Here is a 19,285-nt window from a genome sequence, read left to right as displayed (position 1 = left end):
ACTGAAGCATCTTCTTGCCCCAGCCAGCTGGGTCAGCATCTACATGCGTTGCTGCTCTTTTTTTAAATCTGCAGCAGGAAAGTACTTGTCTTTACGAGTGTTAACCTGCTGTGGAGTTTATTAGTTTCCTGCAGCCTAATGGGGGTGCAGTGTGTAGATGCTAAAATGTTTACTGCATTGCTAATTAGGCAACTCCACAGTAAACATCTCATTTAGATATGCCCAAATAGTAACACAAAAAAGACATAAAAGAACTGCCTTGGCCACAGGAACACATTTTCAACCATTTTCAGAACTGAGAGTACAGAATTTCTTTTTGTCAACAGGTTTTCGAATTTAACTGTGAGTGATTCCAGTGTAGGCAATGGGAGTGTTAATGTTTTTAATTTTTAAGCATGTGCATGTATGTTCTGTCCAAAAGCTAAATACTGTACATCTGTTCAGTTTTTGGGGCAGTGTCAGATCAGTTGTTAAAAACATGTATAGAACCCGTAAAACCTAGGGGGTTCTTAAAACTGAAGTCTGTTTCTGTTTTATATTTCTGTATGGCCTACAGCAGGGGTGGGCAAATTGTAGGGCCTTGTGTGCTGGAAAGACCGTGTGTGCAGTGACAGTGGTGTTACTCCCTGTGGCTGCTGCTCAGCCCCTTGCCCCTTCCTTCCCCCTTCCCTCCCCCAACTGATTTTAGTTTCCGGGGGGTTGACAAACCTTGATTTTAGGCGGCAGGAAGGGATGGACATAAGTGATCAGTTAAACTCCCTGGGTTCTGCAGCTGTGCTGAAACAGCAGCTCAAGCAGCCATTGGGATCAACACCGCTGCCATAGGGGTTCTGGTGGCCCCACAAACCAAATCCAGACTCAAGGTGGGTGATGTAGCCTATGAGAAGCCTCGTAGATCAGATGTTTGACACTCTTGGCCTAGAGCAGTGGGGCCAATCTTTTTGGTAACTGTGTCGCAAGGTAAACCCTGTGCCTTCCAAGTACCACTCTGATCCCCTTTTCCTGCCCAATCTGTTGCCCGGCTCTCCACTCCTTGCCCCTTTTCTGATCTGTTGCCCTTCTTTTTGCTCTTTATCCTATCTGCTGCTTTGTTCCTTGCTCCTTCTTGTCTGCCATGTGCCCCACAACAGAGGCTGCCCATGCCACTTATGGCCCAGAGCAGGAGCAGCCACACATGGCCTCTGAGTGGCCCCTGGCAGATGGAGGTGATAAGCAATGCAGTGGCATATAGGCCAGGTAGCAGAAAGTAGAGCAGCAGATTAGATAGGGCATACTAAACAGGGAGAAGGAAGCAGAGTTGCAGATTGGGCAGGGGAAGAATGTCACTTGGAGAGGGTGCTGGGCTAATTTATGGCAGGGCTGCCAAAAAGGTTAGCCCTCACTAACCTAGCAAAGAGGTTCATCCATCTTAAAGACTGTAATATAAATAAGACAGAGTAGGAGAAAGTAAGAATTATCATCTGTTCAACAGATTCATAAATGAAATATGGAATAAGTAATTTGCCCAATGATATACAAAGAGATGGAAATATTCATGGTTTTCACATAAATTGTGAATTTTACCAGTTTAAGATGGTGCAAGATCTTGCTTAATCATTTTCCTTCAGTTTGCATGGCTTTTCAGTTTCACTTAAGAAGAGTTAACAGTTTTTTCTTGAGTTAGATGAAGGGGTAATGTTTGTTCAGCTCATAAAGGAAAATATTGTTGGTCCTTTTTTTAAGGAGGTGGATATTTGTTCAGTGATCATATTCCTATTTGTATATACCAGGTTGTTGCTCAGTTTACTCTGGGGATAAAAGATTCTTCTGAAATCTTAGAGATTTGTATCTTAGGCAGAAAATGTTTGCTGCCCTTGACCATGGGGTAGTACCAAGTCAAATGTTGTCGTGCAGTTATATAAGCAAAGGACTTTTCTTGCTTTTTGCATAATGGGATATATCATAATGTGTATCTGCATACTCTGACTTGGAAATTGAGCTTATGATAATACTGTCTTTAATTGTAGAGAACACCTGAATTTGAAGATTGACTCTAAAAATGTCCAAGATAAATTCTGCAGTGCTGTCCGACAGGTAACTGAAGAAAACCACAAAATGTTAAGATCTTAACTTAAAAAACTTCTTTTGTGTCTCTTTATGAATAAACTGTGTGATGTTGAAAGCAACATTTAAATACCACTGCTGAATTTTTAATACTTATTAGACCAACATGGTATACTTGATCTACTCACTTAGCCAGTTTACATCTGATATTGTTTTAGCATGCTTCTTTCTGACAAGCATATATTTGCATGTCACAATGAACCTGAAGCCTTACTGAGTTTTAGTCCAAACCTTCTACCACCTGGCAAAAAAAAAAATCTCTGATCCATATTGGAAGGTGCTTTAAAGAACAAGCTAGTATACCTGGCTTGGGGTATTGGTTCTGTCTACTTTTGTGTATTTTTGTCTTTAAGGCAAAGTCACAAAAAGTAGCAAGGAGGAAGAGGCTTACCTGCTTCCTTTTTGCATCAGTGACTTGAACTGGATCACTTTAAGTAGTCCTTGGATGCCTCGTGATGGAATAGGATGTGGTACATTGTCACCAATATAGAGGAAATTTGGTATGAAAACCTAAAAAACAAAAGACACGAACAACCAATCACTTAAATATTCATCCATTAGCAGTGTAACAAGCTTCATATTTATGACTAATTTTACCATCACCATTCTTCCTACATTCTACATTTTGTTTTTAAAAGACAACAAATATTTGGAATATTTTCACAAACTAGACTATCATAGTAACCTTTCTATTTTGGAATGAATTTAGCATTCTTACAGCTTGACTTCTGACACTTAATTCTCCACAGAGAATTTTAGCAAGATAAAACTCTTAAGATATAAAACTTTACATTTTACAATTGTATGTATGCTGCTCATGTTTCCACAGGCTAGTATTATTTCAGATATTTAATATATTCAAGAAAATGGTAGTATTACCTTGGACATGAGAAACAACTTCCTAATCATTATTTTAAAAAGTATATGAAAATAAAAGTGGGTTATTTCTAAGTATGCGAAGCTGTACTTTTAAGCATGACTTAAGAATACAGCCTTAATAATTAACTGCTTTGCATTGTTCAGCTTGTCACGGTATTAGTGGTGATTTTAAATGTGTTTGCATAAATGTATATAAAAGATAAGAAGGGCATCTTTTCGTACTTTCTATCCTCTGATATAGCTAAAAATAATACTCCACAGTGCCATTTAGCCTCATGTGCCACCAGCCAATTGGGCAACTTAAGCTCATGTCTTCCTTACTTCCAGAAATTTCCCCACTTTTTTTACATCCTTGCTCTGCCTTCTGACGACTGGAGAGAAAATTATGGGCTTGACTTTTCATTTTATTTTAATTTAAGTTCCATCATACGTTAATGTGTCCTAGTGATGGTAGCTTATAAAACAGGTCCACCTGACACAAACAGTATAGTATTTGTACATTTTATATTACTCTGCTTATGTTGTAAAAACCCTTGTCTGTTGTACTTTGACAAATAGTTGCTGCTTTGAAATTAAACTGTTTTGATTTCTTTTAATTATTTGTTCAAAACACAATCACTCAGCTGTGTCCCTGGGGAATGAGTGGTGCACTGGCATGTAGCTCCACTGACTTCATAGGTATCTGCCAGCAGGAAGATCTGCCCTGTTGTTCAGAACATAGATCTGAAATCAAAAACATAATACCATGTTTGGAAGTGACCTGGAGGAGTAACACTTGTGCAGTCATTTTAATTAATCCCAAGATATTTCAGCATTAAATATGAACCAAGACCAAGGGAGAACATACAGGCAAGAGGGAATTGTTTTACATGGACTGGACAGCACGAGGAGAAAAATACACAGAAAGCCTAATTTTAGATGGCAAAAGTGCTGAAAAGGAAACTTGAACTCAACTGGTGAAGTTGGGTGAAGAGACAGAAGCCTAGATTTGAACTGAGGACTAGAGTGAATAGGTCTGTAAAGTAGGCTGGAGCAAGTCTAATGAGCACTGAAATAGAATAACTTTTAACTGACTTTGAAATAAACGGGAAGCCAGTGAAGTTATTTCAGAATGGGAACAGAATTTTCTTAAACTCACCCAAATTGGCCGTTCAGAGATGCTTTGGATCTGACTGAATGCCAACACTGAATTAAATGTAGGAAGGTATAATTGTTTATAATTAAAATGCAGATATACTGAATTCTGATGGTAATCATCTATCAGGTAAACTTTTTTTTTTTAATACTAGGCTTATTTTATAATATAGTGAACCAAAATTTGATTGTTAATATCTTTTTTAGGTGGATTCAACTACGTTGCCAGAAATGTTAAAATCTCTTGTTTGTGATGGCTATACAGCCTTGATGGACCAGCGCTGTCGCAGTGCTGAGCAGGCCTTTTCACAGCTGATGAATATTCTGGATCCTTCAGAATTAAAGGTGAAATTAAGGGGGAGAGTTCTGACCTGTTTATTGAGGGTCAGTGTGCTTTATCCTGTGAATATTTCACTACCTTTCTTTCCTTTGAAAATAACATTTATTATCATAATTACTATTTGTTTCCACTTCGGTCTACTGTGTGCTAGGCACTGTACAAATAAAATATAAAGGAAGACCTAGTCTGTTTAAAGGAATTATAATCTAAAAAGACATAGAGTGGCATGTAGGGAAGAGATGCAACATATGCTGTATTGGTCCAATTACAAGACTGAAAAAAACCCAACAAAAACAGGTCAGGGCCCTTTTCACAGTGTGGATTCATATTTAAGATCTCTTGGTTTAGCTTGTGAATTGTGTAGGTGTTTGCACACCTAACAATAACGTTGTGCAGTATTCTGCAGCACCCTTACAAAGGACAGCACCCCAGGATTGTAAAGGATAATACTTGTAAATATATGTACAATCCTGCTGCGGAGATTTTTACTTCACAGCAGTGCACGTATAGATGCGGCCCTGGCTAGCTGGGGCATAAGGGCTACTTCAGTCTGGGGACTGCCTGCCAGCTAGCCCTGCACTGGAGCACTGTCATGCCCCAACCAGCCCCTCCTCAGCACCTTGAGCTGGTGGGGAACAGCCTTGGGCCATCAGGCTGGCCCCTGGGGTCCCCTGCCAGCTGGGGCTGCTCCAACCAGGCTGTGTGCTGTGGCCCCATTTGTACACTCAAACAGCGTGCCTGGGAGCAGTAAGCTCCAGAGTTTATTGCTTTCCATGAATTGCATGTGTACACACACCCAGTGTCATGCATTTTATCAGTGAATGCAGCCTACCAAGCTGTGTCGTGACTTTGCCAAGAGCATCGGTTTCAGATAGTTACCATGCTATATCTCAAGATGCGCAGGTGATTAGAATGTGGTCCCCGTAAGCCAAAAAAGATCAGAAATCCTTCTTTTTTTTATCTAGCTTAACGCTCCTTTTTTATACCCATCTTAAGATTCTTTTTTTTGCTGCTGGAGGATAGTGATGGTATGAGCAGTGCGGACAGTTTTGTTTTTTTTTGTTTTTTTTCTTCCTATCAATCAGTACTAGTAGTAGTAATAAATAGTACTTGCACATCAAGGCACAGAAGAGAATTCAGGGTTGGTAACTTAGTCTTTACATATTCTATTGATCTGATTCCCTTGATTCTGTTGCAGAAGCTGAATCTTGCTGTTATTGATTATGTTGTGATCATCTATGGGCATGCTACTGCTCTTCTTGGAATAGGGCAGCCAGAGGTAAGACTTGAAACTTCTAAAGTTCTTTCATTGGTGTGTTAATTCCAGTCCAGACAGTAGGTGGTGCATTTTTGCCTCTCTTTAATAGACTAAGTAAATATCAGGAGAGGAGGTTTTATTAGATGTTAGGAAGTCATATTGCCTACTGTCTGCAGTGTTTGTTTTTTTTATTGGAGCTCGAGAAGTTAATATGGCAATCAAGAAAATTACTTTAAGTTTTTTCAAATTGGATTTGAAGACCAAGCTAATAAAGGAAAAATCTCTTCCTGTATTAATTATTGTCTTCCCTTCTTTTTTCTAATATATAGAGGAGATAGTTATACATTTTATTTTTGTTGACTTTTTAATATGTTGGTCCTTTAATGCACAACACCCGAAAGGTCTACCTCATTTAAAAAATAAAATTCAGTATTTTGGAATATGTCTAAAAATAGCAATACTTTTTAATGCATGTTCACTGGAGATTTAAACAGTGTTTAGATTTATTCATTAGAAAGTTTAAAGACTAATGGTAACATTTGTACACATGCCTCCCTAAAGTAATAAAATGAATGGACTAGTTAAAGGAGAAGCTTAATTTGGGGTATGCAAGCTGTGGTCAGTCATCCGTCTCTTTTTTTTTTTTTCTCTCACATCTGCATAACAAGCTATGCAATCAAACCCTTATTGTTCTTTGAGCTGATTAATACACACAAGATGCAGTTAATAACACTTTATCCAAAAGTTTTTTTCCTTCTTTCAAATAGACTGTGATTGATTCTCTTTAATTTTATTTTGAAGGAATTAGCAAAGGCTGAAGATGAATTTAACAAAGTAATTGAACAGTACCAGAAGGAGAGATTTAATTGCTTGGCACATTATGGAATTGGAAAAGTATATTTTAGACAAAACAGGTTGGTACAATGTAAAACTTCAATGATTTTGGGATTGGGCAAAAATAAGAGCAGATGTGCTCTTAAAATATATTATTTTATTTTATATGTTCTAAATATTCTGTTTCTTTTTAATTGTTAAACCTTTCCTTTCAGCCCATTTTAATTTGGTACTTTTAAGTAGTATGTTAACTCAGTTTCCTTAAGGACCACATGAATTGCACACATATGAAGTGTTATATTCCCTGTAAGACATTTGTATGAAATGGTTATAGAGATTCTTGATATGTAATCTAAACATCCTGTTATCTGTTTGAAACTTAGATTTTCAGATGCTCTGGATCAGTTCCTGAAATCACAGACAATGGTTAATCATAAGATTGTACCTGGAGTATTAACTTGGCCCACAACTTCTGTGGTTATTCAAGAGACTCGGCCAGAAATGTTACAGGTAATATAAACTCTGGAAATCAGACAGTTCTTTGGGAAAGAGAGTGGTTCTGATTTGATGCACATTTCATGTAGGTATTCTAGCTTGAATGAAACTTAGCTTTTTTGTGGTATTGCCAAGAGAAAGACAGGAAGTGCTCTTCAGAAACATTAGTAGTATTTCTCACCATTTTAGATCATCTTCAACTCAAACCTCAATCTGTGGAGAACAGTAATCTGTTCCCACAGAAGCTAGTCAGTGCTCCTTGTGTGACTGCCTTTGCCTTTGAAGCATGCCAGTTTTTATAAACTGGAATCTAGTTATGACAGCTCTATGTGGTATGAGTGTTTGTTTCTAAATGTTAATCTGCTCTAATGGGGGAGAAGGGGGGTACGCAGGGTGCATCTACACTAGATACTTTACTATGTACTAACATAATTCACTGTGCAGTAAGCTTGTGTGTCTATATGTACCCATGCTTATTGTGCAGTAAACCTTGCTAATCATGAGTAAATTTGCTGCCTGTAAATACAAGTAGCAAATTTATTTGCAATTACTTACTGCACAGTAGCACTCGTGTAGATGTCTGACCAGGAGCAAATTTGCTTTTGTTCAGCCAGCCACCAGGGGGCAAGAGATTGCTCCCTGCCTGCAGGAGCTGCCTGCTGTAGGGGCAGGCTCTGTCACCAGAGCCCAGGCCTGGGACTATGTGCCCTTGCCCCAACATCAGGGAGTTGCACACCCTGCTCTCCAAGATAGCTATCAGAAAGTGGGGACGGGGAGATCCTTATCTTCTAGCCCCCTCCCTTCATCATTGCAATTAAGGGGCCAGGAGATCCTTATCGCCCACCTCCACAATAGTGGGGCCAGTGTTAGGAGATCCTTATCTACAAGCCAGAGTCTGGGGTGGGAGGTAAGGAACTCCCAGCACTGACCCTGCGACTGGGAGCTGGCACTGGGAGCTCCCTGCTGGTGGGGGCTGGAGAGCCTGTTCCCCACTCAGCTCCTTGATCACCAGGCTGAGTGGGGAACAGGTTTCCCAGCCCCTGCCCACAATCATGCAGCAGAGCCTGGGAACTGTCTTGGTCAGGGGCAGTTCCCAGTGCTGTGCCCCTGTCGAGTGATCAAGGCATGGGGCTTGGAAACAGCTGCAGGGGAGGGGCAGGTCCCAGCCCCCTGCCCTGACCCACTGGTGGGGCAGCTAGTTTGCTGCTAGCTACCAAGCTAGCTGCCCCACTAGTGAGTCGGGGCAGGGAGCTGGGACCTGCCCCTCCCCTGCAGGTCATTCCAAGTCCCCTACCTCCAATCTGGGATCCAGGGCCAGGAGCTCCCTGCTGCCTAAGCAGAAGGACATAGTTTTGGCAGCAGGCAGCCCTCTCCCCCCTCCTCTCCCCCATGGTGCAGTGTCTCAGCCCCAGCCAAGAGACGGGTTGTCTCCTGGCCCAGTGCTACCTGCTAGACCCTAGGCTAGCACCCAGGGAGGGCCTAGAGCTCCCACTGGTTGCAGCAGGCACCCATTACAGGGCCCCAGAAAGCGTGAGCAGTTTGCTCCCATTTGCAGCAAATTGCTCCGTCTTCCCTGCATGTGTGGATGCCTGCCTAGGACCGCTTACTCGCAAGTAAATTATTCCCGAATATAATGCACCTGTAGACACACCCAGGGTGTATATGAATTCATTTCTGACACATTGCTCTGTTATTTGGTATTTGTCATGAAATCATAGCTGATGATAAACATTGGAATTTCTCACAAATGTGAAATGAAAAATTGACATGGTGGCTAATTTTTAAAAAAGATACAAACTAGGAGATTGAGTCATAAAACTCATACCAATATTTGTATTGGTATCATGGCTAAATTCCTCAGTTCATTTAAAAAATCTCATACTTCAACTTAGAGATTGTGAATTAAAAGACTCCCTTGATCTCCTTGATTCTGTAGGCATGCTACTCCCCCTCTTGGCACAGGGTAGCCTGAGGAGGGAAAACAATCAACTGTCCTAAAGTAGGTAGGATTATTAGACACATGAAATAACCTTGACTTGATGAAGCTGTATGCGAAGAGGATATGTGTACTAAGTGATAGCTATACAAGTGAAAAAGGTACTTATAAAATGTTCTGGGACACAGTAGGGAAAACTTTAAAAAATTGTATCTGAAAACAATTGTTCTTCTAGCACCTTGCATCTGTTTTACAGACACCTATCTATAGTGTTTTGAAAATTTAAGTAAAAGGGTTTGTCCTCATTGCTTTTTGGGGGGTATATGGAGATTTTTTTTATGCACAAAGTTTACGGCAGGTTTTCTTGATTGTTTTGTAGCTGATGCTGAAGGATTATATTGAGGAATGCAAGTTCCCTCCAGCCCCTGATGCAGTATGTCGTTATCAGGAGTGCAGTGGTCATTCTAAAATCCAGATTTATTTTACTGATCCGGACTTTAAGGTAAAGTAAGAAAAAAAAAAATGTAAAGAAAAAGCTTTGGGAATTTAAACTTTTTGCTAGCAGTATCTGCCTTGCACAATTTTGAAATCCCATGAGGCACAATTTTTGTTAAACTATTCCTTTTTCTATTCCTTTAATGTGTTTACGTTCTCTCTCTCTCTTAGGGTTTTATACGTCTCACGTGCTGTCAACAATGTAAAGTGGAGTTTCACATCGGCTGTTGGAAGAAGCTGAAAACTACAATATACAATGACAGAAATGACAAGGTGAAACCCTTTTCTTCCTCCTAATGGAATATTTGGTTAACCTTTTATTTTCCAGGAATTTACTTTTTCTTTAAATCCTTAAGGTGAGTGTACTGTCTTGGAGCCATACTATTTCACCACTTGAATTGGTACTTTAGTTGGGCAGTTTGATTTTCCCCCTCCCCAACAGTCCAGTTTAATTGTACATTTGCTACATGGATGTAAATACAGAGTAGAGGTTATTTTCCTAGTAAGCTATGCCAGCATCAATAGTCTTCATGTTTGTAGAAGTGCTTCATCCTTCAGAGGTTGTACTGCTTACAAAGAGGAAGTTGGGGCTTCTCTAATAATATGTAGAAAGGTAATATTCTGAAGAAAATCCCATAGGTTTGATATGAGATTTGCTTCCTTAAGCTAATGTGAGCAGAGGTCTGAGCCTTTTTTTCTCCAGTCTAAATTTTCTTAATCATCTCAAATTCTACACAGAATGCTGTTCTCTCTTTACACTTTTATTCAAAGTGGAATACTTTTCTGTTCACCTTTTATTTCCCACACAGGATTTTCTTCAAGAAGTATGTTTCACCCCTGATTGTAGTGGCCTCATTTCAAAAATTGTTATCTTCAGTTCTTCTGGTCTTGTGAAATGTGAGGTAAGTAAAAATCAGTGTGAAATTTGAGAATAATTGTTAAAAATTCTGATTTTGCAAGGAAGATCCATTGAAGACTTTTAGATTGTTATTGCAAGCTGTCTATTGTATTAGACAGTCTCAACAGTATTTACATACTTCAGTTTCCTTAATTAACATCTCTTTTTTTTTTTTTTAAAACCTAGTTGAGTTAGCAGTTGTGGTATTAGTGACAGGTTTACTAGTGGGTAAAAAGAAAGCAGCTGGTATACAAATGCAACTTAATGGGGCCTCAGCTATTTTTTATACAGTGATATATGTGAGAAGTTCTGACTATTAGTTTTAACAAATATATGCTGTTTTAGATTCTTTGCATTGATTTCTCACAGCTTTTTTTTGGACTGGTGACAGCTTACCAGTGTAGGATTTCTGCTTGGTTGTCTTCCTGTGGGCTTTCAGGAAGTGGTGTACATTACGTGGGGCATGGTTTCCTGTGGAATATTGCTTAACCCAGTTCCCTTGTGTGTGTGTTTTTATGCAAATACTGTCTTATTCTGGTTTGGCCCTGACTTACTTGAAATGTTTCTTCAAAATTGGCAAATAACATTGCATTCAAGGTTCTCTGGTTATTGCTGCCTTTAAACAGGAGATGCACACCATTAGCCAGACTGTCATCCTGAATAGTCCATCTGACATAAATCAGGTGACAAAGAATTCCCTCATAAAAACTAATTCTTGAAATCTCCTGAACAGTACGATTATTGTTATATACCCAAAATTGTAAGAACGAAGAAATCTTATATCTCTTAAGTTCTGGGGAAAAGGATAAGGTAGGAGCTGATCTTCCTTGCCAAATTAAGTATATAAAAAAAAACAAACAAAAAAACCCCTTTTTATGTTGAACAAAGTTGTTTGTCTTTTTCTTGTGGCTGTGTAGGGGGTGTGTTGCGTACAGATCAAACTGTAAGGAATAGTGCTTTTTGTCCCTATTATCTCCTTCCCACCCCACATGAACCTGCCAAAGCAAAACAGATCTCCAGCCTATCAGCCCATGTGACCATCTATGCCAGATTCTGTCTCCAGTGGGTGGGACGTTCTGTTATACAACCACCATCTGCACCTTCTAGAACTGGAGGGACTTAGAAAACTAATTCATGTCGATTTCTGCCTCAAATAGACATTACCAGTTTCTGAGACACTAAGGGTCAGTGTAGCAGAGGGGGCGAGTTTTTATTGAGGAGCCCTGGGAGGGGGCGTGAGACCCAGGAAAGGGGTCTGGGGGCCAGGTAAGGCTGAGGCCACCTGAGCCCCAATTGGGAGAAGCCCAGTGGGCGCAGGACCCGAGGAAGGGGTCTGGGGGCCAGGTAGGGCCGAGGCCACTCGAGCCCCGAGCGCGAGAAGCTCGAGCAAGGCCCGAGTGCGGCCGGGGAGAGCGAGAAGCGCGAGGCATAGGCCCCAGTTGGGGGTGGGGAGCACGAGACACGCTCTTGCCCCTACTGGGGCCTGTCTCGTGCTCCCCGCCCTCTCGCCCCCAACCGGGGCGTATGCCTCACACTTTTCACGCTCCCTGCTTGCACTCGGGCCTTGCTCACACTTCTCGTGCTCAGGGCTCAGGTGGCCTCGGCCCTACCTGGCCCCCAGACCCCTTCCTCGGGTCCTGCACCCACTGGGCTTCTCCCAATTGGGGCTCAGGCGGCCTCAGCCTTACCTGGCCCCCAGACCCCTTTCCTGGGTCTCACGCCCCGTCCCGGGGCTCCTCAATAAAAACTCGCCCCCTCTGCTACACACCCCCCCTTAATGCACCACTGTGACAGAATGGGGCCTGGGGGTCCGTGACCTCCCCTGGTGCCCCTACCTTCCGTGCCAGATTAGGTTTCCTGATGCACCCTCGATCACTCGCCTGCCACGTCTTTTTGATATTTGGTTCATTGAAGGGAGGCTGCCTTTCTCCCTCCCTGGCACGGTGCCTCTGATGCTCTCCACGCGCCCGCCCCCCACTGGGGCCTCTCCACATACAGACACTGCCCCCACTGGGGCCTGTCCCTCCGTGCTCACGCTCTTGCCCCTACTGGGGCCTGAGCACAGAGGGACAGGCCCCGGCAGGGGGCAGCGTCTGTACGTGGAGAGGCCCCGGCAGGGGGCGGGCACGTGGAGAGGCCCCGGCAGGGGGCGGGCACGTGGAGAGCATCAGAGGCACCGTTCCAGGGAGGGAGAAAGGCAGCCTCCCTTCAATGAACCAAATATCAAAAAGACGTGGCAGGCGAGTGATCGAGGGTGCATCAGGAAACCTAATCTGGCACGGAAGGTAGGGGCACCAGGGGAGGTCACGGACCCCCAGGCCCCGTTCTGTCACAGTGGTGCATTGGCCGGATCTCGATGGTCGGAGACAGCGATACACCAAGGTTGGCTAATGTGGGGGGACTGCCTGTGGCAGGGCACATCCCAAGAAATCCCATATGTTGCCCCTTGGGTAAGAGGCAAGCAGGAGTCGCCTCAAAACCTCCACCAATGGGAGGAGAGATGACCAGAGACCAAGAACCCGAGCCGGCGAGATGAGATAAATAAGAATGCGGGAAGAGCATGTAAGGGCCCTAGTGTGGGCATGAAATTAAGGGGGGGGTGTGGCAGAGGGGGCGAGTTTTTATTGAGGAGCCCCAGGAGGGGGTGTGAGACCCAGGAAAGGGGTCTGGGGGCCAGGTAAGGCTGAGGCCGCCTGAGCCCCAATTGGGAGAAGCCCAGTGGGCGTAGGACCCGAGGAAGGGGTCTGGGGGCCAGGTAGGGCCAAGGCCACCTGAGCCCCGAGCGCGAGAAGCGTGAGCAAGGCCCGAGTGCGGGCGAGAAGCGCGAGACAGGCCCCAGTTAGGGGCAAGAGCGTGAGCATGGAGGGATAGGCCCTAGTGGGGGCAGTGTCTGTATGTGGAGAAGCCCCGGGGGGGGCGGGCGCATTGAGGGGCCCTGGGGGGGCGGGCGCATTGAGAAGCGCGAGTAGGTGGGGCGTGAGAAGCGCGAGCATCAGAGGCACCGTGCCAGGGAGGGAGGGAGGCAGCCTGCCTTCAACGAACCAAACATCAAAGATGTGGCGGGCGAGTGATCAAGGGTGCATTAGGAAACCTAATCTGGCATGGTCGGGCAGGGACGAGGGGAGGACACAGCGCCCCCCAGGTCCCGCCCTGTCACAGTCAGATTTGTGTTTTGTTTTCAAAAAGCTAAGTTTGCAGTAGAGCTTGGATCAATTAATCTATTGGCTTTTTTTGGTAGTTTGAAGAAAAAATCACAAAAACTAAGGATCCACCAAAAGCCAGCATTAAGCAGAAGTGTTCAAGGTAAGAGGTCTAGTATTAATAAGCAAGTTAAATCATTGAATTGAGGATGATCAGTGCCAGTGAAAGAAGACACATTTCAGAAATTGTTGAAATTTTTTGTTTAGGGCTCTAACAAACATACCTGTTGTTTTGATTCTAGTCGCCTTGTTTCTAAAAAGGTGGACAAATTTTGAGAGCAAGAAACAGCATGGAAATGATTTTGGTGTTTTGTCCTGAAAGAATTATCTGAAAATGAGGGACTATGCATACATAAAATGCCTCAATCTGGGCTCAAATCAAGTTGGTAATATTGCCATATTAACATTTCCTTGGTTGAGCCATCAATTTCTGAAGAACTTAATTTAAAACAAAAAAATTGCTTGTAACTTTGAAAAAAACTTACAAAACTTGAATCTGTATGAAGCAGTCCTCTTAAATTCTCTATGCATGGAAAATCAAACGATCAGCTTCATATCTGCCGTGACTGTAGTGACTTCAGTGAATTTACACCTGTAACACATGTAAATTGTCCCTGTCATCTCTGTTGCATCTGAAGCCTAGTTACAATTAAGCAATATTTCTAAGATTATGAGCAGTAATGAAATGTGGCACCGTGGGCTGAATGAGTGGTGTGGAACTGTCCTTATGGGTTGGATTGGACCCACAGACCAGTTCTACATGCTGGGTCCAGCACATGTCGTGGACTGGCTGGAGCAGGCACTTGCAATGTGCATCTTGGATCAGACCTGCATGATGTATGTTGCATATGGGTCAGCTCCATGACCTACAGGCAACACTGGAACCAGGTAATAGGGCTTCTCAGGCCAGGCCATATATATGATACCCCTGCTTATAGGAGTATGAGTTACCCTTCTGGAGTTTGTAGCCATTCTTCTTTTGTATATTCCAGGTAGCTAAGGGATGTTACCTTGAAGGGAAAGTATTGAATGCTGCCACTATCTTGCATCCTTTTCCTTATCTATTAAACTCTTTTATGAATACTAAAAGCCTGTCACTTAAAACTGAATTGTATATTTTACACATTTGCATATATTTGATTTACATGGTATTAACCTTGCTGGAAGATTGTTGAAGGCATTTACATTTTGATGTTCATGTAAAGTAGTAAATACTCGCACATTAGGCTGTGAGGGTTTGGTATGCCAGATTAGAAATAAAGCTTGGGAAATGCAAATCTTGATATTTCTCATGTTACAAAGTACAGATTTTGTGGAGATTTCTCAGCATCTTATTTCTCTGAAAGTTTCCAAAGTAAAAATATATATCGGTATATGGCAGTCACTAAAATTGTCTCATTTAGGAGTTTGTTAAATTTTTAGACTGTGGATCCCAGAAATAAGACACAAGTGTAAAGATGAATTCCCTGTGTTTTACCTGAGCTATCACGGAGGGACATGTTTTAGAAATTATTTTAAAATAACCTAACATTTAGCCAGAGCTATCAAAACACGTAGCCTGTGGTGATGTCATCTGGTACACTTGGCTGCTGACCAGTTCTCAGGTGACTTCTGCGTCTCAGCTCTGTTCCTTACCAGTTTCCTCCAGTTCAGGTGATTGTGGGGCAGCCAACACAGTGGGTAGGCCTGTTTTACTGTTCTCAGTTGCTTTTGGTGACAGAAAATTTGGTGACAGTTCACAACAGAGCTGAGTGCGCAGCAGTAGCAACTGCTGTAAGAGACCACGAGAGTGTCTTTACATGTAGTGTTTGCCACATTAACCCCCTGAGTTTTGGCAGGGAATGTGGCCTGCCAACTGAATCTTGACACCCCTGCTGTAGATGTAAATTTGTGCATGCTCACCATGGCAGGGTATGTTTTTAAGGTCAGCTCTCTGCGTTTCTGCCTATTGTAAAGATGTGTGAATATACTCTTTATAAATTGATAAAGAAAAACCAACATATTGATAGCTGAGTTTTGTTTTTATCAGTTGTAGGAAACTGAAAATAAAACAAGATAAAAAATTAAGGAGAAAATATGTAAAAGAAGAAATGCTGAATTCTGTAAAAGAGAGAGTAGAAGAAAATCAGAAAGAAAATAGTGAATCTAAACGTGACCATAAAGGTAGGTGAAAGTGTTACCATGTGATGGTATAAGTACTGTATTAAATGTACCTGCTTGACTGCTGCAGTAGTTCTTTACACCATGTTTTTGCTACCCCAGGAATCCCCTACTCTCCTGTCGCCCTGGACACCTGCCCAACCATACCTCATGACATGCTGCTCCCACCTGCCCTATTTCCCATTTCCCCTGTCCCAGCACAGACCCCAAAAGGACTGTTTGCCTACCTGGCACCCAGCAGTGTTGCATGCAGGTGGGATGCAGTACCAGCACATGACTGGGGGTTGGGGAAGGAGCTACAGAGTTCCGTAAGCCAGTGGTTCTCAACCTTTTTCCTACCAGGACCCACTTGCAAAGGTCTGTGGCCTGTCCTGACCCACAGCCCCTTGTCCCTGCCAGTGCCCAAACCCCAGTTCCCTGCCCCTCAGGGCCATGCTGGTATCCCTCACTCCTGACCTGCAGTCCCCTGCTGCCTGATCTTTGCCAGAGGGGCCCCCAGCTGCCCCCATCCTGCTTGGGCCAGAGCACTGTGGCTCTGGCTCATAGGCAGCCATGGAGCAGCAAATCCAGCCTTGGCACAGGCTGGAGGGAAGAGGAGAGGCGTGTGGCACCCCACCCTGCCCTGGGCTGTGGCTGCCACGCTATACCAGACAGCATGGTCTTGGGCCCCTTCTTCTGCCTGAGAAGCATCTCCCTGCTACACTGTCCCTGTGAACACAGGCATCAGGGCTGGTGCCACCAGCCCAGCCATGTAGCTCTCCCCTGCTACCTTCCCCCGCTGGAAGGAGCAGGCACCTTCCTGCTGCCCCTATGCCCTGTCACAGCTTGCAACCCTTTGAAATATTCTTGCAACCCGCTTTTGGGTTGTTACCCATGGGTTGAGAAACGCTGCCATAAGCCATGAAGCCCTGATAATCGCTCCCTTCAGGATTCTGTGCTCCTGCTCAGGCCCTTGGTGGTGGTGCTACTCTACTCTGTCTGTCCTTCAACACTGCATCCCACTTTGTTTCCACCATGGAGCTTTAATCAGGCTCCAGTTGCTTAATCATTTTTGTTTTTTTGTTTTGTTTTTTTTTCCCAGTAAAATTGGTTCCTTTTTTTAATGGATTTTATAAACAGGAGCTTTTAGCCTGGTTATTTACTGACTGTTGGCAACTGTGGTGTTTAGGTCACACATCTTCAAGAGAAAAAAGGATCATAGATACCATTAAAATAAGAACAGATACAGTCATAAGCCCAGAGGGAGGGGCAGAGGAGCACAGATGCCAGAGTTGTGTCTTCTGAGGTGCATTGCTATAACGGGTTTTAGGGTGGACTCTGACATGTCTAAGTTTATTGTCTACAGTCAAGTGAAGCTTCTAGCACTGAGATACTTAAGTTTGCCCTAGTGCTTGTTCATTTCAGGCAACTGCATGATACTCTTGGCCCAGTACTAGCTTTGATGCCAAATATGGGAAGCTGGTTTTGTGGGTTCCCTTAATTCTCTTCAGACTCCTCACCTCTGTAAGTTGTTATAGCCAGTTAATTTCTCTGATGTGGCAGTCTGTAAGGACCATTCTTGAAAGACTGCTTGTGTCTGTAGTTCTCATGTTTCCCCACCCATCTTTTTTTGCTTCTTTAATTTCTTTTTACAAAGACTTTGAGTTGGGACAGAATCAGATTTCCATTAGAACCTTAGGAACTAATGCTTAAATGTGTGCATTTGCCCCTGTTTGCTGCTCCTTTGGAGAGTCAGGGCTCAGAACCAAAAGGTGCATGCACATCCTACATCTGTGCAGACACATATTTTGAGGCTACAGTTATCAGTAAATAAGGTTTTCCAGTATTCATTGAGGGAATCACCATTTGCTCTTTTATTAAACTTTTTCAGTATGTCAAATTAATTTACCAGTTGCAAAATTGCAGTGTTAGTTCACTTATGACAAATAGAAGTAGAACGGGGTGGGCAAAATGAGGCCTGCAGGTCAGATGCAGCCCACCAGGCCATTTTATCTGGCCCACAGGGCCCCTAAAAAATTTAGAAAATTAATATTCATCTGCCCCTGACTGCCTGTCATGTGGCCCCTAATGACTTGCCAAAACTCAGTAAGTGGCCCTCCACCTGAAATAATTGCCCGCCCCTGAAGTAGAATGTCCTGTAACTGGCTTTCAGAGGACATAGAGTTGTGATTTAAAAAAATTAAGCTTTTCTGTAATTTGGTTTGATTCTGCTTTCCAGGTTTTGTAAACTGACATGGAAATCTTGCTTTGTTTTATTACAGGCCATATTCCGGGAGAGTGCTTATTTGCTGGTGATGGAGTCCTGCAGTATATTATACAAAATGCTGAGCAAATAAAAACAGGTGTATATGACACCTCCAAACTTCTTAGTGAATTACTTTCATGGTGGATAATAAGTAAGGAAGATTACACAGCATATTCCATCAACAGTAGTTTATCAAATCAAGTGATGGAGCAGCTCATCAGTTACTTAATTCAGGAAAAAAATAGAGTAAAGACAAGAATTTTTATCCATGTACTGAGTGAGTTTGAAGAATTGGATCCCAAATTACATGAGTGGGTAAAACATCTCAACAATTTTGGTAGGTTATAGGTCATTAGTTTTACGAGAACATAATTTGCTTATGCAGTTATGAAATCATTTACACTTCTCCTCTTTGTTTTTTCTTATATTCAGTGAAAAAAAACATGCTAACTTCAGCCTACAAATTAAGAGATGTCTTGTCTAACAGTCTGCTTTGAGTCTTAACTTTGCATCTTGAAGTTAAGCTTTGTTCTTTCTGATTCCTGTTCAATTGCTAGTCATATGTTTTGCTACCAAAATTTGCATCTGGGCAGTCCAGTATGGCTCTGCACTGCTGGCAGAATCAGTAAAATAAATGGTCACTACCTATATGATAAAGGAGAGCATTTGAATGCCATGGTGCTATTTTAGCAGGTACTTTGTGAAGCAAGGATTGTATTTTTAAAATGCTGCATTTCATAAAATTTAGAACAATTTGTGTCTACAGGCAGTTAATTTCCAAGTCCTACTGAGGATCTGGACCCAGTTTCCTAAATGAAGGCTGTTTAAATAGGAGATATTGATGTTTTGAGTTTACAGCTGATCCAGGGCTTTGTCAGTTTTAGGGGAAAGGCTCAAGCAAAGAGAATTCACCTCTTTGAAATGCAGAAGAGAAAATGCTCTCTCTTTATTAGAGCTGTGTGAAGCTTTGGTTGCTGATTTGATTCGGATGAGATTTGGCAGGCTAATCTCCAAATCGAACCAGGAGACCCATTTAATCTCTCTGAATTGAATTGGAAGCCTCTGATTTTGATTTGGAGAGGTTTGACATTTCGGACAGACACAGCTTTAAATGTGTTTTCTACACACCTCAAGGTACCAGGCAGCTCATGAATGCTGAGATGGTGGGGTGGATGGAGCGTCCCACAGGAACGCAAGGGGGTCCCCCAGCGCACTCAACAGCAGACTCAAAAGTGGACCAAAAGCACTTCTGGGTCTGCTGCAGAGTGCACGGGGGATCCCCCCTCTTAACCCCCCCCCCCCCCCCCC

At 42.9% G+C, this 19,285-nt stretch overlaps 1 protein-coding gene and 1 long non-coding RNA gene across 6 annotated transcripts in view; both read left to right on the top strand.

The window, feature by feature from the left end:
* The window catches only part of TTC3 (tetratricopeptide repeat domain 3), a 100,119-nt gene that overhangs the window by 37,090 nt on the left and 43,744 nt on the right, over positions 1–19,285 (top strand). For all 5 annotated transcript variants that reach the window (XM_019524050.1, XM_019524051.1, XM_019524052.1 and 2 more), the window contains 11 exons: positions 2,007–2,073; positions 4,324–4,461; positions 5,655–5,735; positions 6,516–6,628; positions 6,932–7,058; positions 9,359–9,481; positions 9,646–9,747; positions 10,284–10,376; positions 13,611–13,675; positions 15,602–15,735; positions 17,994–18,314. In XM_019524050.1, coding sequence (XP_019379595.1) covers positions 2,007–2,073; positions 4,324–4,461; positions 5,655–5,735; positions 6,516–6,628; positions 6,932–7,058; positions 9,359–9,481; positions 9,646–9,747; positions 10,284–10,376; positions 13,611–13,675; positions 15,602–15,735; positions 17,994–18,314 — 1,364 coding nt within the window. The remainder of the gene's footprint in view (positions 1–2,006; positions 2,074–4,323; positions 4,462–5,654; positions 5,736–6,515; positions 6,629–6,931; positions 7,059–9,358; positions 9,482–9,645; positions 9,748–10,283; positions 10,377–13,610; positions 13,676–15,601; positions 15,736–17,993; positions 18,315–19,285) is intronic.
* Positions 10,383–13,603, top strand: LOC109302505. The gene is made up of 3 exons (XR_002098814.1): positions 10,383–11,556; positions 11,698–11,703; positions 13,532–13,603. It is a non-coding gene; the product is annotated as an uncharacterized LOC109302505 (long non-coding RNA).

This window comes from Gavialis gangeticus, unplaced genomic scaffold (genome assembly GCF_001723915.1).
Source record: "Gavialis gangeticus isolate Ggan-Ray unplaced genomic scaffold, GavGan_comp1, whole genome shotgun sequence".
NCBI lineage: Eukaryota > Metazoa > Chordata > Crocodylia > Gavialidae > Gavialis > Gavialis gangeticus.
The sequence above is the reverse complement of the archived record's forward strand: the minus strand, read 5'-3'. Positions and strand labels throughout refer to the sequence as shown.